We start from the raw sequence: 17,871 nt of genomic DNA, 5'->3' as shown, positions 1-17,871 counted from the left end.
ATATAAACTTCTTCTTGCACTTTTTTTATTTGTATTTTTTTTTAATTGTTTTATGTGTTATATAACTATCTTGCATTGTCGGAGTTCGGGACTTAAGATTTGAATTGCCATATTTATACTGTATCTACTGTGCACATGAAGATAAAGCCTTGGATCTATTGAACAAACGCTCTAGATCAGGGGTGTCCAAACTACGGCCCGCGGGCCATTTTGAATCGGCCCTCAGTCAATTAAGAAAATATAATGAAATATGGCCCACAAATTAAACCTGTGCTTGTCTTATACTGTCCCCTCTTAAATATATATGTAAACAGATATTACACAGTAGTATTTATGTGTCAATAAGCCCACTTTTAAAATGTATTCAGTCAATTAAAGATGAAAACATTTTTAACAACAAATCTTTGTTGATAAGTAAAAAGCCCAATAACTTATTTAAATAAAAAGCAGGAAATATACTCTTCCTATTCCCTCTTCTAAGCAATGAGAGGCTTCTGTTTTAAGGGATGAGCTGCCAACTAAATAAATTAAACCCTACGGAGAGCTGTGATTTTGGCAGTTTTACTTTAAAACATTTTCAAGTATCAAGCTTAATTTACCTACATTTGATTGATTTGTCTAACTTATAACTTAACTTATGAGGCATATACTGTACCTCACCTTTAGTGAGGGGACCAGCCCTTCGTATTTTTTTCTGTATGTGGCCCTTGGTGAAAAAGGTTTGGACACCCCTGCTACATGAAGATGCCGCAGTTAGTAGCTACTTCCGGAGGGTGGCAGCAATGCAAAACGGATGTTGTCGTAAAACACCAAAGAAGAAGAAGTGTTGCAGAGCGAGCCGGTCGACAGTTCTCCCAGGATTTGCACATACAATTATCAAAACGTCGTACGCAATGAGGTAGTTATATTCTAACACATTTCACATTTAATTCCATTTATGTTTTACAGTTTATACAAACATTTTGGTTGTTGTTGTTTGCTTGTGTGTTATAAATAAAGCTCGAGGTGCCTGGTAGGGCTAATTATGTTAGCTTACCTTGAAGCTAAATGCTTCGTGCATTGTTTCTACGCTGGTTACATGCTACAGAGAAATGTTCAGAAAGTTGTTTTTTTTATATCTGCCGCCGACCTAACGCGTATTTATGGTATCATTTATGAATTGCATAGGAAATGTTACTATTTACAGGGTTTTACCATTTTGATGATACTGGGTGTCATAGCCTTATGCTAGCCTTATGCTAGGTAACGCTAATGAATGAATGAATGATGAATACATGTGTGTGAGCTCTTCCAACATGTTCCTGTGTTTGTCTCCAGAGGAGACCGTGGCAGGGGCCGTGGGGGGGGCCGCTTCGGGTCCCGTGGAGGACTGATCCAGGGGTGAGTTAAGCTACAGAGCTGCTTTTTGTCTGTGTCCATTACCATTTGAATGAAATCATGGTGAAACTGCTGAGCTGTTCCTTTTTCTTCCACATAAATGTATCCGAGGGTTGTTTCTTAGTTTGAGCAATGCGACGTGATACAATCAGTCCACCTGTACCTGATACCCACACTATTGACAGATGAGATATTATCTTACACTCACTGCCTAATGTCATTATTACAAAACTACTCACTGTTGATCTTTTCTACATTCCTGTTTAGGTACCGTCCTTTTGTCCCACACATCCCATTTGATTTTTATGTGGTGAGTAAACAAATTTGCGAGGGGGATCTGGTTACAATTTAGATGTTGTGAAAGATGACAGATGCTTTAAGGAGTAGCTTAACAGCAGGCTAGACGGGGTGTTTGACTGCCCCCTCTGTTGTAAGATTCTGTCTGTGTGAGAAGACCTGTGATTAACGGAGGCTGTTGTTTATCACTAGTGTGAGATGGCCTTCCCCAGAGTGAAGCCTGCTCCGGATGAGACGGCTTTCAGTGAGTGTCTGCTGAAGAGAAACCAGGACCTGAGCCCCACCCCAGCAGAGCAGGTAAGTCCACACACACACACACACACACACACACACACACACACACACACACACACACACACACACACACACACAGATGAGATAACCATCCATTCACATTTCTCTTCACTGATTGAAGCCATGTGTATTTGTTTTTTCCTGATTTAGTCCTCCATACTGTCCCTAGGTCACAAAGATCAACAATGTCATAGACAACCTGATCGTTGCTCCGGGCAACTTTGAAGTGGTGAGTCCTTTTTTATTTTTCTGCTGTCAGCCGGAATGAATCGGTGATGAGCACAAAGCTTGAAGCCAGACCTTTAATACTAGAATACTGGCCGTACAGAACAACTACCGGCAAGTGTTTGACATGCCACATACTCATGGACTGCAGAGTTTGTGTATTATTGAGGCACATGCGGGAGTTGGGGGGGGGGGCATGTATATTGAAACAGACCTAAACATATACTAAGTATACAAAGTATAGGTCATTGATTTTACCAAACATTACAGAGAGCTGGATATATTTTTGAACAGATGGACCTTGATCATTTCATCACATGTGATCGTGGCAAAATGCAGAAATATGCTAGCTAACAATATTTTGTTCATATTTTGTTCATATTGTAGTGTAAAATAAACGATCTACGTTAACTGAAACGATATCATTCATTTAAATAAAAACTATGAATTGGGTATTTAAAAACAACTTGAGTGTTTGCAGAATAGACAGATTTATTTCTGTTTGGATGAATCTGTGAGATATCAGTAAATGGATGCAGAGCGTTTAATGAGTATGGGGATCTAACTAATAATGCCATCCCGTTACATGTTGAACCTGGTCTCTTTTCACAGCAAATTGAAGAGGTGCGTCAGGTGGGCTCCTACAAGAAGGGCACCATGACGACGGGGCACAACGTGGCCGACCTGGTGGTCATCCTGAAGATCCTCCCTACATGTGAGTGAACGGAACCAGCTGATGTCTTTACTGCTTTTGGATGTGACAGATGTTATCACGTCAAGGTGTTTGCAGCCATAAAGCATCTAGAGATGATGTTTATGGTGTGTACACTCTGAGGCTGTGCTGTGAAGATTTGCGAGTTCTAACTTTAGGTTTCACCCTTTATTTATCAACAGTCTATTGTCCTCCGGGTTCTACAGTGGGTACTTTGCTCTGGGTACTTTTACTTTGCATGATGTAGGTGATAAGATACAAATTACTTTATTAATCTCCAACTGGGACATTTCAAAAAAGTAATTCTTATTCTAATTATGAGATACTAAAGTTAGCCTGTATACCGCTTTGAATGAAGTTTGTATGCTTCTTTTACTCTACTTAAAAGGATCAATTAAACAAATGTTCTATTCTTTAAAAAAAAAAACAAATTTAGACTCATCTATGTAAGGGAATACTCAAATTGATTACATGGATTAGTTGAATACTCAATTCTGATAGGCCAATTCAGAACATGTGACACGTTGTTAATCCAGTAGTACAGACTGCTGTCTAGGACTTATTGACCGTTGTTGATGAGGATCAAGAGGAAAGGATAAGCCAGCCGTTGGTGCACCATGGAGCCTCGCGTCGGCTCCCTGATCAGCCTGTCGGGTGTTCTTTTCCCCTTAATGACCGCCTTGCTGCACATTATCCCTTACATATTTATTGTCAGATCTATCTTGCCTGAGATGTTTGATATTATTAACATTTTCCTTTACAGTGCGATATTTTTGCCAGCTGCTTTAAATCGATTGTGTCAATCACTCTTCAGTTGTGCAATATCAGAATCAGAAGTACTTTATTTATCCCAAATTGGGAAATCTTTGCTATGCAGCAGCAAAATGTAAAGAGAAGCAAAACAAATACAAATAATTAGAACTAAAAAATAAAAATGAAATGTACAAAAAGGCAATAATAATATAGTGTAAGTGTACACCGCTATCAAGGCTCTGTCGATGATACACTTCTATTTATGAAAGAAGAGCTTTATCCAAAGACCTGTGTGATGATGATGATGATGATGATGATGATGATGATGATGACGAGTATCTCTTCTACAGTGGAAGCAGTCGCTGCACTGGGCAACAAAGTAGTGGACACACTACGCACACAGGACCCCACTGAAGGTATTTCTCAAGCTTGTAGCGATTGATAATGGATGATTCATTTTGCCAACACTTAACTGTGTGTGTGTGTGTGTGTGTGTGTGTGTGTGTGTGTGTGTGTGTGTGTGTGTGTGTGTGTGTGTGTGTGTGTGTGTGTGTGTGTGTGTGTGTGTGTGTGTGTACCTGTTTCAGTTCTGTCCATGCTGACCAATGAGACGGGCTTTGAGATCAGTTCAGCCGACGCCACCGTCAAGATCCTCATCACCACTGTCCCCCCCAACCTGCGCAAGCTGGACCCTGAGCTCCACTGTAAGAGCACACACACACGTACACTCTGCATGTAACCCCTTTTTTAGCTGTTTTTAATCTAGTTTGCTTCGAGGTACCCTAACCCACTTTTTTGTCGAGTGGATGCTTCAGGCTCGATGTGAATGTCCTTCTTACCTTTCTTTCCACCCATGATCTAGGGCAGGGGTGTCAAACATATGGCCCGTAGGCCCAAACCGGCCCGCCAGAGGGTCCAATGGCTTTTAGATTAGACATTAACTGGCAAACAGCAATTTTCACAACTGTTATGTATTTTGTACGTATACTTTTACAAGGGAGGGGGATAGCTTATCCGGCTGCCTTAATAGTTCCCACTTTTTATGGTGGTGTGTCAGGATTAGTACCCAGATGTGGAAATGAACGTAAAATATTTATTAGATCTTAACAAGTAGTTTTGTAAATACTATAGGGTTCAGTTCCAGATAGCAGAGACTAAATGTTTTTGTAGACACGCTGTGATCTGTCCGTTGTAATGTGTGAATGATAAACTGAGCCATAAAGTCATTGAAATTGCTCTTTTTTTTCTTTACAAATGTCAGTTGTTCATGTTTTGTTTTGATTAAATGTTTACATTTTCCGAATGTATTTTTTGCACTAAAACCACCAAGCGATTTGGAGTTGTGGTTATTTATAGGTTATTATGCTGCTATGATTTTACTGGTCCGGCATCTGGCAGAAAGTAGAATTTGTGCGATCATACAAATATCTCGGCACAATTATTGACTTAACATTGAGCTCTGAACCAAACTGTGAGGCTGTGAGCAAAAGCGGGCACCAGCGTTTGTACTGTCTTAGGAAACTGTCCTATTTTAACATAGACATAACCACGGTGGTCATGTTTTATCAAGTCTATTCTGTCTTTTCATTAATGTCATGGATGGGCAACCTGGCTTTAAAGAGCAGACGCTCTCATTCAGATTATAAAGCGGTCCAGCAGGCTGAACCTGGAACCCCTGTACCTCAGGCACTTACAGTGGTTATCCAGCTCCATATTAGACGATGACTCCCACCTTGAGGATTAGTTACTCTTTGGATTAGTTTTCCAAAAGAGTAAAACCAAGCGGTGTAAAAACAGCTTTATCCCAGCAGCTATTGCACAAATTAACAAATCAGCATCCCACAGATGCCTGTTTATTTATTTAGTGATGAATTTGTGTTCAGAGGGTTGTGTTTGTTTTTAGAGGTTTTTTCAGGAGGTCAGCGACTCTGAGCCCCACAGTTTGAATCAATTGGGGGGTGCCAGGGTTCATTGTGTGTGTGTTGTTCCTGCAGTGGACATCAAGGTGCTGCAGAGTGCCCTCGCCGCCATCCGCCACGCCCGCTGGTTCGAGGAGAACGCCTCCCAGTCAACGTGAGGATGTCCCCATTCAGTTCCCATCAGGCCTTCTGTTTGCTATGACAATGTGCATTCCTCTCACATGAGCTGTCTGTTCTCATGGTTTCCAGGGTCAAAGTGCTGATCCGCCTGCTGAAGGACCTGAGGCTGCGCTTCCCCGGATTTGAACCCCTCACTCCCTGGATCCTGGACCTCCTGGTAAATCTCCTGAACTTTCACCTACCTTTGACCACGCATCCACAATAGAATAAGAGTGGTGCAGGAATGAGTCCTAAAGCCCAAAACGGTTTAGCATCTACCACATCCGGTCCTTTTGCCTGGAAACCATTGTTTGTTTTTAAACCTGTTGGTTGACGTCTGAATTAAGGTCTATGGTTAACACCTCTGAAGAGATTTTTCACATTTTGTTCTACAACATAAAAAATACATCAGTAAACACCCCGCTGGTGAATGACTGAAGCTATTATGAGTCTTAAAAAGTGTCTTTTTGGCAACCTGTAATGCTGAAGATAATAAAACAGGGCCTCACTAGCATTCCTAGTAGCATCCCTGGTAGCATTCCTCTGCACAAAAGTTGCTAACTCAAGATAAATACTCAGCATGACAACACCCGAGGACTCTACACTTCTTAGCCAAGCCACTAAGCAAATCACCGACCTAAAAAAGGAAATTCAAAAACTTACCGATAAGCTGCGAACCAAAGAATCCCTCCTGTCCGGCTTCATAAACGTTGCTGCCGGGCAATCCAAGAGGCTGGCTGCCTTCACATCCTCCCTCCAGGACACGGTCGCCTGGGATCCGTCCAAGTGCTCCACACCACAGTCATCATGGTCCGTAGTACAGATCCGTGGGCAGCCAACGCAAACAGTTGAGATGCGTAAATCACCCATCCTGGACCTCTTCAACCGCTTTACTCCACTGGATAAAGAGGATCCCCCGGCCCCGGTTACTAGCTCAAGGGACGTCGACTTCCCCGACCAGGCCATCCATCGGCCGGGGACGAACGCTGATCCGCGGGCCTCGGGCCCTCCACCGGCCCCGTCTCGCCGCCTGGCTGTCGCCCCATCCCCGGCCCCTCCACTCCATGCTCCACTCCAGGCTTCGGCCCCGGCTCCATTCCGGGCGCCGGCTCCGACTCCACTCCAGGCTCCGGCTCCGACTCCACCCCAGGCTCTGGCTCAACTCCAGCCTCCAGCTCCAGCCTCCAGTCGGGCGGATGGGCTGGCGGCAGGTGACCACCTGCCCTCAGCTCCCCCCAGTGCAGTGCAACCAATGCCTCTGTCCCTCACCACCCGGGCATACAGGCAGCCTGCAGCTGGAGATGTGAGCTCGTCTTCTGCCAGCGTCGGCGGAGGCTCGTCTGGAGCTGCTGCGGAGTGTAGACGGCAGGGAGCATCTTCCGCTCGCCGGCGGCTTCTGAAGGAGGCAGTCATCGGGAGGTCGGGAGTCCACCCTGGCCCATTGTCTGCTGAAGAGGACCCCTTATCCAGATCAGAACCATGTCCTCATAGGGGGCCTCAGTCCAGGGGCTCTGGGTCGGTTCATCCTCCGGCAAACAGCTCTCCTCCTCCTCCGCTTTTCCCCCCATCTACACTGATCATCGGCGACTCAATAATCAAGAAAGTGCGCTACTTTAACGCGATCACACACTCTCTCCCTGGGGCTACTATCACTGTTATTATAAAAAAGCTGCTGAACATTCTCCCCTCCCTTCCGATATCTATAAACAGAATCATTGTCCACGTGGGTACCAACGACATAGCTCAATTGCTTTCAGAGCAAGTCAAAGCCCTTTTCACCGAACTTATTAACTTTTTAAAGCGTTGCGGCAGGTCCGTGTTTATCTCCGGACCAACTCCCCCTTTCCGTCGTGGCGACATGAGGTTCAGCCGTGTCTTTGGGCTGTGTACTTGGCTACGATCTACATGTAGGGCCCATGGTGTAGAGTTTATCGATAATTTTGACCTCTTCTGGGAGCGTCCGTCTTTTTACCATCATGATGGAATCCACCCCAGCAGTGTAGGCACGTTCAAACTCGCCGAGAACATTAAGTCCGCCGTAAAACTTGCGGCCCTGGGTACACCACAGCGAGCTGGTGATTCTTCCGCACACGCCTGACTAGATCCCCTCGACCCGTGTTCACCTCAGCCCTCTACACCACTACAGGTGACCTCTCTGCAAGGGGATCATATTACCCCCAATACTGCCCCCAACAGGCCACCTCCCACACTGCATACTGCTTCCTCTTCCCCCGTGTCCTCTCACTCTAATATCTCCTACATACGCAGTAGCTCCCCCTACAGGCCCCAGCCGTCACTGTCCCTTTCTGCTGCTGCTTTCCCAATTCAACCCATCATCTCAGTCAGACCCCTCTGCCCCAACTGGGTCACCTCTGTCAACAAGAATAAACCCCCATCAAAACATTCAAAACGGTCCAAATCCAACCTCCGCCCACTCCCCCACTCCTCACATCCAATCTCACAGCAGCATTCCCTTAAACTGGCTCTACTAAACATCCGTTCACTCAACAACAAGGCACTCATTTTAAACGAATTCATCACCGATAATAACCTGGACTTTCTCTGCATTACCGAAACATGGCACAAACATCTGGACTATTTCACACTCAATCAAGCCACCCCCTCTGGATACACATACATTGATCTCCCCCGTCACACCGGAAGAGGTGGTGGTGTAGCCTCAATCCATAAAAACACATACAAAATCACCACCATACCCACCCCTCCCGTTCTATCTTGCGAAAATATTGCTTTCAAACTCTCTGGTCCCGCCCCCCTGGTCATTGCAGTCATTTATCGCCCCCCCAAGCACAACCCATCCTTTCTCTCTGACTTCTCTGACCTTGTCACACAGCTCACATCCACCTCACCCTCAGTTCTTCTCCTCTGAGACTTCAACTTCCATATTGACAATAAAAACTGCAAACATGCCTCTGAATTTCTGGAACTACTGGACTGCCTCAATTTCACTCAACATGTCAACTTCCCCACACACAATCATGGCCACACCCTGGACTTGGTTTGCTCTACCGGGCTCACATTTCAACAACTCTCCAGCATCAACCTCCACATCTCCGATCACCTGGCTATCACCATGGACATCCATCTCCCCACCCCCCTCCCCAAGATCAAACGCACAATATCCTTCAGAAACCTCAAATCCATCTCCCCCCAAGAATTCTCAGCCTCTCTTTCCACCATTCTGTCCACCTACCCTCCCCCGCTGTCCACTGACCCCGTTGACCTCGTTAACTACTACAACAAATCTCTCTCCTCCTGTCTTGATCAACTGGCTCCCATCAAATCCAAATCTGTCACATTCACACACTCTGCCCCCTGGTACAGCCCTGATCTCCGCCACATGAAAACCCGCAAGCGCCAACTCGAACGTCTCCATAAAAAAACCGGTTTAACAGTCCATCTCCAAGCCTACACAGATCACCTTCTACAGTACAAAGCCGCCCTCAACACTGCCCGCTCCGCATACTACTCAAACCTCATTCACACCGGCTCAAACAACCACAAGGCTCTCTTTTCCACTGTTAACAAACTTCTAAACCCCATCGACAACATCTCGCACTCCTTTACCGTAGATAAATGCAATTCTTTCCTCTCATTCTTCCAAACCAAAATTGATACGATCTACAGTTCACTAACCGCCTCCCCCACCCCTCTACCCTCCGCACTCCCATCCACCCCTCTTACCTCCATACCCCTTTCCAAATTCACACTTACCTCCCCGGCCGACCTATCCAGAATCATCTCAACCATGAAAACTTCTACCTGCACATTAGATCCCATCCCATCCTCTCTTGTTAAGTACTGTTTCCCCACCATCGCCCCACTTATTTGCAAAATCATCAACTCCTCCCTCAGCTTTCCCTCCGTTCCCCCTTCACTCAAACTAGCTGCTGTCACCCCCATCATCAAAAAACCCGGTCTAAACCCTGACATCATGAACAATTTCCGGCCCATTTCCAACCTCCCATTTCTGTCAAAAATACTGGAACGCGTCGTTGCCTCTCAAATCAAATCCCACCTCAACAATAATGACCTCTTTGAACAATTTCAATCTGGATTCCGCACCCAACACAGCACCGAAACCGCCCTCCTCAAAATCACAAATGACCTCCTTCTCTCCTCCGACTCCGGCCTACTCTCCATTCTCATCCTCCTTGATCTCTCCGCCGCCTTCGACACCATCAACCATTCTATCCTACTCTCCCGCCTGAAATCCCTTCTCAACATCACCGACACTGCCCTCACCTGGTTACACTCCTACCTCACTGACAGAAAACAGTTCATCTATGTCAACAACTGCTCCTCCACAACTGCTCCCCTGTCCCAAGGCGTCCCCCAGGGTTCTGTGCTTGGTCCTCTCCTCTTCATCGTCTACCTCCTTCCCCTTGGCCAAATCATCCGTCGCCCTGGTATCCATTTCCACTGCTACGCTGACGACATCCAACTATACATTTCAACAAAATCCATCACCCCTGTAACCCACTCCATCCTGTCAAACTGCCTTTCGGAAATTAAAACCTGGATGCAAGAAAACTTTTTACAACTAAACTACGACAAATCTGATATGATCCTCATTGGTCCAAATTCCCTCACCCAAACAGCTCAAGATTTCCACCTCACTGTCAACAACTCCACACTGTCCCCCTCCCCCCTCTGCCGCAACCTTGGTATCATCTTCGACAATAACCTCAGCTTCAACCATCACATCAAACAAGTCACCAAAACAGCCTTCTTTCACCTCAAAAACATCTCCCGCCTCCGCCCGTCACTATCTTTCACTGCCGCCGAAACCCTGATCCACGCCTTCATTACATCCCGCCTCGACTACTGCAACAGCATTTTCTATGGTACAACCTCCAAACTCCTCCATAAACTCCAATACATTCAAAAGTCCGCCGCCCGTCTTCTCACTCACACCCGTTCACGCGATCATATCACCCCTGTCCTCCAGAACCTCCACTGGCTCCCCGTCCCTCAGCGTATTCAATTCAAACTCCTCCTTCTCACCCACAAAGCCCTCCACAACCAGGCCCCCTCCTACCTCACTGACCTGCTCCACCACTACACCCCTCCCCGTCACCTCCGCTCCTCTGATGCCAACCTCCTCACTGTCCCTAAAACCAAGCACAGAACCTGGGGAGACAGAGCCTTCTCCGTTGCTGCCCCTACCCTCTGGAATTCCCTCCCCAACCACATCCGTGACTGCAATGACCTCACACTTTTCAAATCACTACTCAAAACACACCTGTTCCACTCTGCCTATAATTCTTAACCACCACTTTTCCTAATTCTGTTTTTGTTCTGTCTGACTGTTGTATTGTGCTGTTCTATTTACAATGTATCTACTTCTCTGCGTTTTCTTGTGTTTCTGTGTTTTTAAATGTATTTTAATTACTTATTTTTCATCTGTAAAGTGTCTTTGAGGGATTGAAAAGCGCTTACAAATAAAATGTATTATTATTATTATTATTATTCTAAATGAGACCGCTTAACGTCATCACGCCCAACATTAGCCGCCTTTAGCTTAGCGGTGTTGAGGTGAAGCTGTGACCGTGCTGTAGTTCTTTAAATAGCAACATGCAGTTGCACCTCAAAACTCATTAATACATGGAGGTTATCCTGCTGAATAAACCATGTTGGTATCTTAGGTCGCGTTCACACCAGCCTTGTTTAGTCCGGTTGAATGGAACCCTGGAGCGTTTCAGCCCTTGGTGAGGTTTGTTTGGGTTGGTTTGAACACAGTCCGGGCCTCTGAAGTGAAGTAAACAACCGGTCTCTGTTCCGCCTAAAAAGAGGTGGTCTTGGACCGCTTGCTAGTGAACTCTGGAGCGGTTCATCGCTGGTTTGAACGCAGTCCGCATCAAAACATAGTATTTACGCGTCACAAAAACGCGGAGGTCTTTAAAATATTACAGCGACAGAATGAAGCAGAATGGATTAACCGGAGTGTTGAGCAGTGTCGTGTAAAAGTAAAAAAGCTCACGTTGTCTGATTATATAATCATATGCGCCATCCGTTAGAGTCTGTTCTGCTCTCAAGATTAACAGCAGCATGAAAGTAACCACCCATGGTGGACACTACACTAGAAATGTGGGATTTGTCTGACCAATGGTTGAACAGCATTTCCGTGCACATGACTTTTGTTCACAGATAATAGTCTGTGAGTTTTTGCCTGTGTGAACGCAAACCGAACCTTCAGAAAATTTAAACAGTGTAATGTCTGGTGCAAAGAAGAGGACTACTAGGTGTGAATGCGACCTTAAAGGTGTTTGCCACAGATCTTATTCATGTTTTGAAATCCAAGGGAAAACAGGCAGCCCTGCTGACTGCTGACTGCCAGCTCTACAGATCTGCGTCCACCACTTTGGTATTTTTGGTAGGTGCTGATCTGTCCTCTGTTACAGGGTCACTCTGCAGTGATGAACAACCCATCCCGGCAGCCCCTCTCTCTGAACGTGGCCTACAGGTGAGACCCTCCCTCCTTCCACCTCCTCTCCGTAAACTCTCACTATACTATGAGCCCTGTTTTGACATGTGTGTGAACTGTGTGTTGTGAAGGCGCTGCCTGCAGATGCTCGCCGCTGGTCTCTTCCTGCCCGGCTCGGTGGGCATCACGGACCCCTGTGAGAGCGGGAACTTTAGAGTGCACACCGTCATGACGCTGGAGCAGCAGGTCGGTCCCGTCAGCACCTTTACTATCAGAATCACAGTTCCTTCATTGGTCCAGTAGAGGGGGGGTCTACATGGTTACAGCAAAGAGGAAAACAAATAGAACACTATTATAGTATTTAGAATAAACACTATAACAATTTGCAGACGTACGCATTCAGGTAGCTGAGTAGCACATTGTGAAGTGTGGCAGCAGGAGGTTACAGTAGTAACATATTGCACATAGTTACGCACAGATTGTTGTTATAGTAACTGATGACTGACCAAGAAGTAGCAGCTGTTTTTTAGTAGATAGTGTCATAACTAAAATCAAACTAGCTCCATAAAATCGGTTCAGTGACTGAATTTTGTATCTAAAAACAAATGGTGAAGGCTGTCAGGAGCCCCTGTTTTAGCGCAGTTGACAACTTTTAGGATTTAATAATATAAATAAGGACTGTTCAAGTGTTCCTACTGGAGAGTTGATTTTCCTCAAAAAGCTAGCGAAGTCTTGTTCTGTTGTTTTTCTTCATGCAGTATAGTAAGCACTTTTGGGAATGATAAATACTTAAATAAACATGAAGAATGTTCTCTTAAGCATGATACTCCAAGCAAACCTCATTTAACCAGAAATGTCCCAGTTTGGGATTAATTAAATAGTTCTTATCTTATAGTGATACCCTAATAACTGCTACAGATTCATGTGTGCATTTGTTGACTCAATCATTTGTCAATACATTTCCAAACATGCATGAGAGACGTGGATCAAGAGAGGACGGGGGCCCACAGAGACAGCTTATGTATAGGGCCCCGAGGTCTGTGCTATGCCCCTGGTTGTTGTTTAGTTTTTTTCTGTTGTATTACGAAGGGATCCTCGTCAATGCATGCTGTTTGGAATGATTGTACTTTCTTATTCAGCGGGTCAAAGTGTTGTGTGTGTGTGTGTGTGTGTGTGTGTGTAGGACATGGTGTGTTTCACGGCTCAGACTCTGGTGAGGGTGCTCTCTCACGGAGGCTACAGGAAGGTGCTCGGGCTCGAGGGAGATGCCAGCTGTAAGATCATGAGTATTACTTTTGTACAAAGCTTCCCTTTTTTATGTTTATATATAAACGAGTTCAGCAATAAAGCAACATAGCTAGATAAACCAGACACTAGTCGCTGTCATTTGCAGCAGTATAAGAACAGTGTGTTATAAAACGTGACAGGTGACGTGTTTAAAACAGAGGATGGATATGGCACTATGCTGCAGCCTCTTTATTTCTGTTTCCACTTCTAGTTGCATCTACTATAAATTGGGCTTTGACTTTGCAAATTATGCTAAAAAAATAATAATAATCTGCTGTTTGTTGCAGACCTGGCTACAGAGATGTCCACATGGGACGGTGTGATCGTCACTCCGTCAGAGAAGGCGTATGAGAAGCCCCCAGAGAGGAAGGAGGAGGAAGATGAAGCTCTGGAGGAGGGGGGGGACGGAGAGGATGAGAGCATGGAGACCCAGGAGTGAAGTTCTACCACCAACAGGTGTTTAACATCTTGAATAGCTCACAGGGGTGGTCGGTTTCAGATGGGACCGTAACGTCTCCATGAACGTTAGTGGCTCTGTTAGTGGTTAGTGGTCCATATCATTAAGGAACACTCAGGTTAACCCTTTTCCGTACTCTCTGAGACTCGTAGCTTTGATGGTGTTGAAGAACATCTGGATCAGTTCACATACTATCACTATTTGAAACGAGACATCTGTACCATGTCATGGATCTCTCCTTCACTTCATGCTTATCACATACAGTGTGGGGCTAAAATCATGCATGTTTTTATCTAAAATTGTGTACTTGAATATTTCGTATGACGAGAAGACTCCTGTGGTTCTTGAGGGAGCAACTGTTAAATGTGTGATGATGCTGATGATGATAGTCTCTATTCTATCCTTCTTCATCGAGGGACCACGTTTATGCAACCTTGCTGTAAAAGGAGCTGTTGGGGCTTTAAGTAAGTGGAGGAAATAAGTATTTGGTCCCCTGCCAATATAGTTAATTTACCTACTTACAAAGAACTGAACAGTCTATCATTTATATGGTAGGTTTAATTTAACAGTGAGAGACAGAATATAAAAAAACAAACCCAGAAATGTACATAATAAAAATATATAAATTGATTTGCGTTTAATTGGGGGAAATAAGTATTTGATCCCCTTGCAACCAACAAGGATTCTGGCTCTCACGGAGCGGTTAAATAAGTCCTCTCGCTTTAAGAAAGTACTCCTGATGTCAACTCTTTACCTGATAAAAGACACCTGTCCACAGTCAATAAATCAGATTACAACCTCTCCACCGAGGGCCAGACCAGAGACAGCTCTTGTGATCATGGTGGAACTAATGTCTAACGACATCAGGGACCAGATTATAGACCTGCACAATAGAGATGTGCGGATAGGCTATTATTTCATCCGCAACCGCATCACAAAACTCATCATCCGTCCGCCATCCATCCGAACCAACGTTTTTTGACCAATTTTCAAAACCGCACCCGCCGGTTGTTTTTAGGTCTATGCATTTATTTTTTGCAAAAAGAAAGAAAGCCCGACTATAATAACAAGTCATTCACATTATAGCCGAATTAACTACGCACTAATTAACTGTCATGTCAGGGTAACATCCAGGACGAGCCTGTTCTGAAGACGTTAGTTTTGACTGTCTCTTTTCAGGCAGACAGTGCAATTGATTTTATACCAGCAGGCCTAACAATCATACAAGAAACAAACTATGGAGCCTCGATATTAAAGAAACACCTACACAATTCATTCCACAATTCGCTGAAAGTCCACCACACAACAGTGCAACGTGCATGTTCACATTTCTAATTGTCCATAACAACCCCAAAACTTGCCTGCTTGTCTTGCCTGCACTGGTGTCATCCTAATTCACCACTTCATAAAAGTTATTCCAGGCAGGACTTTTCCGACCTTCTTTTTCCTTGGTTTTTAGTTCTCCCTTTTTGAGTTTGTCATGTACCACCTTAGCCGGCGTTGCCATCTCTGATAATAAACAAAGCAGCATGCACGCGACTCGGCCAAATTACTGCCTCAGGAAAATTTGACTATTTCAAAGTGTGCTCGTTTTTTTTCCGGATGTAGGTAACAATATTTAACAATGTATTTTTTATTTTCATTTGATTGGTTCAACCGCCACCCGCCCGAATTGAATTAAAATATTATTTTTCGTCACGTCATCCGCCCGGTCGGCGGTTTAGCCACGGAGTCCGCAGCTAAACCGCCGACCACGCATCTCTACTGCACAAGGCTGGAATAGAACACAAGACCACCAGCAAGCAGCTTGGTGAGAGAGAGGCAACTGGTTTGGTTATTAGAAGATGGAAGAAGCACAAAATGACCATCAATCGCCCTCAATCTGGGGCTCCACAATCTTAAGATCTCGCCTCTTGGGGCATCAATGATCATGAGAAAGGTGAGGGGTCAGCCAAGAACTACACAGGAGGGACTTGTTAATGATCAAGCATGGAGGTGGAAACATTATGCTTTGGGGGGGTTTCTCTGCTAAGGGGATAGGACTGTTCACCGCATCGAGGGAATGATGGAGGGGGCATGTACCGTAGAATATTGGCTGATAACCTTCTTCCCCTAAGGCATGTTTTGCAAGGGGATCAAGTACTTAATTCTCCCCAATTAAACACACTTTTAAATGTACATTTCTGAATCTGTTTTTTTATATTCTGTCTGTCACTGAAAAAAAAACTACCATAAAATGAAGACTGTTCATTTCTTTGTAAGTGGGTAAACTAACTAAATTGGCAGGGGATCAAATACTTATTTTTTCCACTGTATATAGTTCTTAGCTTTATTGAGAAAAGGGGATCTGATGAATTCCCACAACCGAAGTGCTCATCATCCAAACTCAAACCTCACAGATAAAAGTTGATCTAGTGTGTAGTCCGCCATCCAGTGTTGTGGGAAACACACCGGGAGAATTAGACAGAGAATGGTTTCTGCAGCGCTCCTGTCTGAACCTTTAACTCACTCACACTCACACACAGTGATTTTCTCAAAATCAATAATAGGCAGATATATAGGGTCGTTCAACTTTCATACCGAAATATTGTTACCCTATTTTCTAACAGTGCATGCAGTTTGCAATTTCCTGATTGAACGAACACAGGACTGTGTGTCAGCAGTGTTTCCTCAGTATTAATACTTTGTAGCCATGCAGTGGTTCAGGTTAGTGTTGTAGTTCTCAAAACCGGTCTTGAGAGCACTTTTTGAAGGGCTTGTTCTTGTCTCGGACTCGGCTGCATTTGTACTGGGTCTTGTCTCGGTCTGTGACCTATAGGACTCGAGATTTTATGTCAAGACCACGGCTGTGGCTGGAGACGTGATTGGATGTAAAACGTTTCAAAAGCAACCACTCGCGTGACTTCACTGACTTTGAAGCACTCACGAGACTCCCAATCTATTACTCGTGTATGGGACTGTTCTATACCGGCTGCTCCCCCTTCACCTCTCTCCACCCCGTCCACACACACTCAAACAGTCGTGAAGTGGAGATGTCGGGAATTCAACGATAATTAAATTTGGGTACACAAACTACAAAAAAACACTCATTTTTAGTGATTTTTTTTAAATGAAAATAATCACTTTTTGAATAAATATGATCAAGTTCAATTTATATTTTAATGTTTGGATGTGAGTCTTTTTATGATGATGTGGATCTTTCAGATCAAATTGACTATGGTATCTTCCACATTCTGCTGTAAGTGTAATATGTAGCATTGGATTCACACTAATCTGGTTTCAGTCTGGATTCGGTGGCGCTCTGCCTTGGTCTTGACTCGGCCTCTTAAAGTCTTTGTCTTGGTCTTGGTACACTCGGGTCTTGGTCATGACTTGGTCTCGGTTAAGCTGGTCTTGACTGCAACACTAGTTCCGGCTTTACTAACTAACCCTCTGCTCTCCTCCACAGTCAGCCTCCTCAGACAGGAAGACCTCCTCCCAAGCTGGCCGCAGTAACCTGGACAGAAACACCAGCAGGAAAATGTTCCGTCTCCCGCTGGACTAATTTTTTTTGTCTGTTTTTATTATGTTTTTACTCTCCTTTTGTTACAGTAACGACCTGAATTAAACTTTGTTTGTTTTTATTTAGCCCGAGTCCTGTGATTTGTACCAAGATCATACGTCCCGCCTCCTTCTGGCCCTTGTCGTCTCTGACAGTGTAGTCCAAGTTAAGGTGATGCTTTAAAGGTGCCATAGAATGCATCTCTCTGGTATTTTTAAATTGTTCTCTGAGGTCTACAAAGAAGGTATATTACTTTGGTTGATCCAAAAAATGTCCAGATGCGGTTTTACAGGCCCATTTACAACTCTATGATTTGGTCCTAGATTGTATAACAAGCTGAATTGCCTTATTTGGGGGCTCATTTAAATAATTATGACGAGCTCTGCTCTGATTGGCTGATTT

General features: G+C 44.6%; 1 protein-coding gene across 1 annotated transcript; it reads left to right on the top strand.

Annotated features, from left to right (window-relative positions):
* The first annotated feature begins 773 nt into the window (after window positions 1-773).
* Window positions 774-17,555, top strand: ilf2 (interleukin enhancer binding factor 2). The gene is given in 16 exon segments (XM_063898804.1): window positions 774-898; window positions 1,318-1,380; window positions 1,645-1,687; window positions 1,867-1,971; window positions 2,119-2,136; window positions 2,138-2,197; window positions 2,806-2,908; window positions 4,009-4,074; window positions 4,246-4,362; window positions 5,653-5,731; window positions 5,827-5,914; window positions 12,162-12,223; window positions 12,316-12,430; window positions 13,368-13,458; window positions 13,759-13,927; window positions 17,377-17,555. Coding segments are annotated over 15 exon segments (1,278 nt in total). The 5' UTR covers window positions 774-782; the 3' UTR covers window positions 13,911-13,927; window positions 17,377-17,555.
* The last annotated feature ends 316 nt before the right edge of the window (window positions 17,556-17,871 follow it).

Source organism: Eleginops maclovinus, chromosome 13, assembly GCF_036324505.1.
Source record: "Eleginops maclovinus isolate JMC-PN-2008 ecotype Puerto Natales chromosome 13, JC_Emac_rtc_rv5, whole genome shotgun sequence".
Taxonomy (NCBI): Eukaryota; Metazoa; Chordata; class Actinopteri; order Perciformes; family Eleginopidae; genus Eleginops; species Eleginops maclovinus.
The sequence above is the reverse complement of the archived record's forward strand: the minus strand, read 5'-3'. Positions and strand labels throughout refer to the sequence as shown.